At 47.1% G+C, this 5,000-nt stretch overlaps 1 protein-coding gene across 2 annotated transcripts in view; it reads left to right on the top strand.

Moving 5' to 3' along the window:
• bicc1a (BicC family RNA binding protein 1a) overlaps positions 1 to 5,000 on the top strand; it is a 34,610-nt gene that overhangs the window by 22,632 nt on the left and 6,978 nt on the right. For both annotated transcript variants that reach the window (XM_081722000.1, XM_035533017.2), the window contains 7 exons: positions 946 to 1,182; positions 1,757 to 1,935; positions 2,039 to 2,177; positions 2,402 to 2,546; positions 2,756 to 2,858; positions 3,646 to 3,685; positions 4,937 to 5,000. The exon at positions 4,937 to 5,000 is cut by the window's right edge and continues 91 nt beyond it. In XM_081722000.1, coding sequence (XP_081578126.1) covers positions 946 to 1,182; positions 1,757 to 1,935; positions 2,039 to 2,177; positions 2,402 to 2,546; positions 2,756 to 2,858; positions 3,646 to 3,685; positions 4,937 to 5,000 — 907 coding nt within the window. The remainder of the gene's footprint in view (positions 1 to 945; positions 1,183 to 1,756; positions 1,936 to 2,038; positions 2,178 to 2,401; positions 2,547 to 2,755; positions 2,859 to 3,645; positions 3,686 to 4,936) is intronic.

Raw genomic sequence — 5,000 nt, 5'->3', positions numbered from 1 at the left:
CATTCGGTAATTATATGCGCTGTGTCCTTAACATTAAAAACAGTCCCATTCTGAGCTTTTGCTGTGGTGGCCTGGAGGGTTATAGCAGCGTTTAGTGAGCAAACGCGGGTCGATACCACGGCTGCGATGCTGTGAAACGGCACGGGATGAGCAGCAGAACTAGACCCCTGCCCCATGGACTTTCTAGCGAAGGTGCGTGCTGTATCCGTTGGCGCGGAAGTCAGAGGTTTAGATTGGATATGAGTCCTGCATCTCGTGCTGTGAGTTCAGTGGATGAATGAAAACAAATGGCTATAAAACGCTTTGCTCACAGTGACAAAACTCAATGCAGCCATTTTGTTTACTTGGAAAAGCTGCTGGGTAATGTAGTCATTTAGGTTCCATCTGCATGTAGTTCTACTTTAAAGAAATGTATCATTGTAGTTTTAGGTTAATTTCAGGCTATGTTCAGATTCTGGTGTAGTATATTTGAGCTCGTCGATACCTCGGACAGTTTTCTTTTCTGTGGCATTCTCTGGAGGTTCAGTCCAGCTTGGCTTCTGAGGTGACACTCTACTCCTTGGCTTTTGAATCGCACAGATGTCAAAATCATTTATCCAAAATATTTGCTTCGGCTCTCTTTCACCCCCCCCCCCCAAGTTTTGGAAACCCAACAGAAGTGGGAGGCTCTCCGACATGGCGGCGTGTGAGAAACCCCACGAGGGGATCCCTCAGAAGCTAAACCCATCGTCCCCTGGGCCACAGGAGCCCGGGGAAATGCAACCCTAGACGAAACGTACAGAACTGGGACCGAAAGAGGGAGCAGCAGACCTGTAGGGTCCGAGCTGGCTTGCTGGCTTCTGTGTGCTGGTGACGTCACCAGCGATGTCGCTGTCGTTGGCACCCGAGAGGCCGTAAGGTTAAATGACTAATGATTCTGTCATCAGTAATGATTCCCCCCCACAGGTCTTCTGGGTACCTCAGGCACGTCTGCTGATGGCAGCTCTACCCCTCAGGCTCACCCCACCTCCAACACCCCTCAGGTTCCGCCGGCACACGATTCCATCCGGAACGGCTACTCCTCACACTCACCTGCACACGCACACGGGCCCCAGTCCCAACCTGTGCACACACACGCAGCCCTGCCTCTCCATGGCTCCTCCCCCTGGTCCTGCCTCTTCAGGGCCAGTGGTGGCAGTGCAGGTGAGGATGAGTTTCAGGTGCATTTGCATATATTCGGGTGCATTTGCATGTGTTCAGGTGTATTTGCATATATTCGGGTGCATTTGCATGTTTCACTGGCAAACTCAGGTAAAGCAGGTGACCAAACACACACTTAAAATCCTAAATTTCATTTTATATTTCATAATTTGTAGTTGTGTTGTTTAATGAGTAACATTAACATTACTACAAGTATACTTTTATATTTTTTCTCAAAATATACTTCAAATCAGAGATATATGCATCTTCTATATGTATATATGAGGGGTTGGTACTGAGCCCAGTTACCCAGTAGCATTGTTCTGTTCATTTGAGCTCTGTGTGAAGTGACAGCTTTATTAATACACACTGAGACTGTTGTTGATGACTGGATCCCCTGTTGAAGGTGTTGTATTGAATGCGCTGCCGTTTTGAACAACGTTGACTGGTTATGTACGCTGCTGTTACTGCGCCCTCTAGTGGAAACAGCCAAGGATGCATGTTCACTGGTTAAAAACGGTCAGAGACAAATGGACTCGGATAGTTGTTTACTCACATTCTTCCTCTCTCTCTCCAGATCATATGTTTCAGTCTGTGTCTCAGGGATCTCACAGTGGCCCGCCGCTGTCTGGAGTCCACAGTTACACCAAGAGTCTTGCACACAGTCACGCTCTCAGCCCAGCGCACACACACAATCCTCCACCAGGACTAACCTCTATACACAAACCAGTCAACACAGAGCAGCTCAAAACACATGTGAGTGGCAGTCTGTGTATAACAACAGACATGGGTATATTTCATTATTCCTCAACATGACTAAACGTGTGTGCACGCGTGTGTGGGTGTGTGTGGCGGGCAGATTTCTAGGTCTGTGTATAGAGAGATTCCCTCTGTCTCTCTTGAATCTGTGCTTGGCTCCACCCACCGTGACTCAGTTCAAGAAATTAACGGACGCTGCCAAACAGAAGCTATCTCCAGCAAATCAACCTCAGATGAAGGTACAGTTTAAGGACGGACACACACACAGTATAGGCAGGTGTGTCGGCATGCATATAGATGCATGTGTACATCTGCTATTTGTGCTCCTTTGTACTGTATATGCTAGTTAATCTTGTTCTTGTTCTTATTTATTTCATATATTCATATTCATCAGAACTTTTCCTGAAACTTGAGAGAGAGAGAGGTGTCCAATAAAGATGCTTTCTTGCTGCCTGTATTGCAGGCTCAGACACCTTTGTTGAAGTGGGCATGCCCAGAAGCCCCTCGCACTCAGCCAATGGGACTGAGCTGAAGCACATGCTAGCTTCCTGTACAGGGAAACGGCAAACTGTGGCGCTTCTGAAGGGCGCCAAGAATTCACATCTGCAGTAGGTTCAAAACCCAAACAGCAGCATTAGAATACAGTGATGTGAGATGGTGCCCGGTTTGCTTTAATCTCTCGCGCCGAGTCTTGTGCACTCGGAGTCTCTCGGGCTCTGGGGTTAATCCAGCATGATATAGGGTCAGAAAGGTTAATTGCTCTGTTAATTGACTGAAGTGCCTGGTTGAATGTCTGTCTGTGCGTGTGTGTGTGCAGTTCGGAGTGTTTGCTGCGAGACAGTGAGTCTGAAGCAGTAGCTGATAAAAGAGCTCCAGGCAGTGAGAGAGCTGAAAGAAACAGACTCACATCTCATATACAGGTATACACACACACACACACACACACACACACACCCCTCATATACAGTCACATGCACACGCACCTCTCATACAGGTACACACACGCACCTCATATACAGGCGCACACACACACACACGCACACGCAACTAATATACAGGTGCAAACGCACACGCACCACATAGACAGGTACGTGCGCACACACACACACACACAGGCACACACACGCACCTCATATACAGCACACACATGCGCACCTAATATACAGGTGCACACACACACACACACACACACATATATAATCCACACTCACCTGATATACAGGTACACACACACACGCACCTAATATACAGACACACACACACACACATACACATATATATATCCACACTCACCTGATATACAGGTACACACACACACACACCTGATATGCAGGCATACACACACACCTCATATACAGGCGCACATATATCTACACTCATCTGATATATAGGTATACGCACACTCGCACCTCATATACATTTTCACAAACAGACGCACACTCACACATGCTCACACACTTGCACACTCATGTACACAGGTACATATACAAACCCCATGTACACACCATATACACACACCAAAATGCATGTGCATGTGTAAACACACACAGCGTACATAGTGTCTGTTAACATGAACAGCTACTTGGATGTCTACACATACACATACAATAGTAATTGTGTTTCCTTGGCATACCGTGTGTGTGTGTGTGTGTGTGTGTGTGTGTGTGTGTGTGTGTGTGGGTGGGTGGGTGGGTGGTGTCTTTGCAGGCCTATGACTATGAACAGAAGAAGCTACTCGCCACTAAAGGTTAATAGAGATTTTAGTTGTTGTTCAAATGCGTATGCAAAGCATTTCAACACTGTGTGTGTCCCTGTGTGCGTGCCTGCACGTGTGTGTTATTTACTGTATGTGGAGTGTTCGGTAAGTACATCACAGATGATGATTGCATGCAAGAGCCCCAAACTTGAGACTTGCGTCACAAAGTCTGATTTAAGAAAAAGCACATGTCCATCTGACCAGGGCTGCGATTCCTCCACCCAGTAAAAGTTTGGATGCTGTCCTGCTAAAACAGGCATTCTGCACCTCCACCTCCTGGTCCGGGCTGGACAGGAACTCTGTCTGGTGTTCCCCTCCCTTTATTTACTCTGACCCTGTAGGCGTTGTGCCACGTGACCTTAGGCGAGGGGAAAAGGAGAGGAACATGCAAAGATAATCTGTGAGTGAATTTTAAAATGAACCAAATGCCCTGTTGCCCTAAAAAAGGACAAATTTGTCCGGTATGGCAGAACTAGTAATGGAGGTGCTGAACACGGGGTCTACGAACACAGGGCCGTCCTCCACAGATTGTAACTTTTCGGTTTTAAAGGCGGCAGTGACGATCAACAACCATTTGCGATACTGCGGAAAACCCCACAAACATACACCACTGGGAGGAGGAATCTGGGGTTTTAGACTCCAGAAGCCCCCAACCGTATCCCTTGACAACCAAACCCATCAACTCCCCACTGGCAGAAGGAGACTACGGAAACCATCATGTCTCGTATGGCAGAAGATACGACTTCCATCAATACCACACACAACGAGTCCTTCAGAGAGATCACTCAGTTGGCATCAGTCAGCCTGCGTTTGCGTGACCTATGACAATTTCTCTTTATACCTTTTTAAAACCAGTATGTTTAAATTGGAGTGTTTTAAAGAATATCGTCATTCTGAGAAAACAAATTGCGTTTCGTGTTTTACTGAGAATCTTGCTCCCTTGTGCAGTCCGTTTGTCATTTCAAATAAAAAAGACGGTCCAGACGTTCAGTGAATGCAGTGCATGTACCACAGCTGCGTTTTCATTCAATCTCGTTTTGGTTAGTCCTGTGGCCCACAACACACTGGGGTCCCTGCCCCAACACACCCAGTTAACCAAGTAACTGCTAATTAACCAGTTAGGAAGTAATTTAAGTGATTATAACATGGAAGACTTGTGTGTAAACCTGTGTGTCTTTGTATAACTTGAGTGGTGTTGGTTGGTTTAACTCCGTCGGCACTGGCTGGTGGTGTGTGGTGCAGCCATGCTGAAGAAGCCCGTGGTGACAGAGGTGCGAACCCCCACCAGCACGTGGAGCGGCCTCGG

This window comes from Electrophorus electricus, chromosome 10 (assembly GCF_041902795.1).
Source record: "Electrophorus electricus isolate QZ-2024a chromosome 10, ASM4190279v1, whole genome shotgun sequence".
Lineage (NCBI taxonomy): Eukaryota > Metazoa > Chordata > Actinopteri > Gymnotiformes > Gymnotidae > Electrophorus > Electrophorus electricus.
The sequence above is the reverse complement of the archived record's forward strand: the minus strand, read 5'-3'. Positions and strand labels throughout refer to the sequence as shown.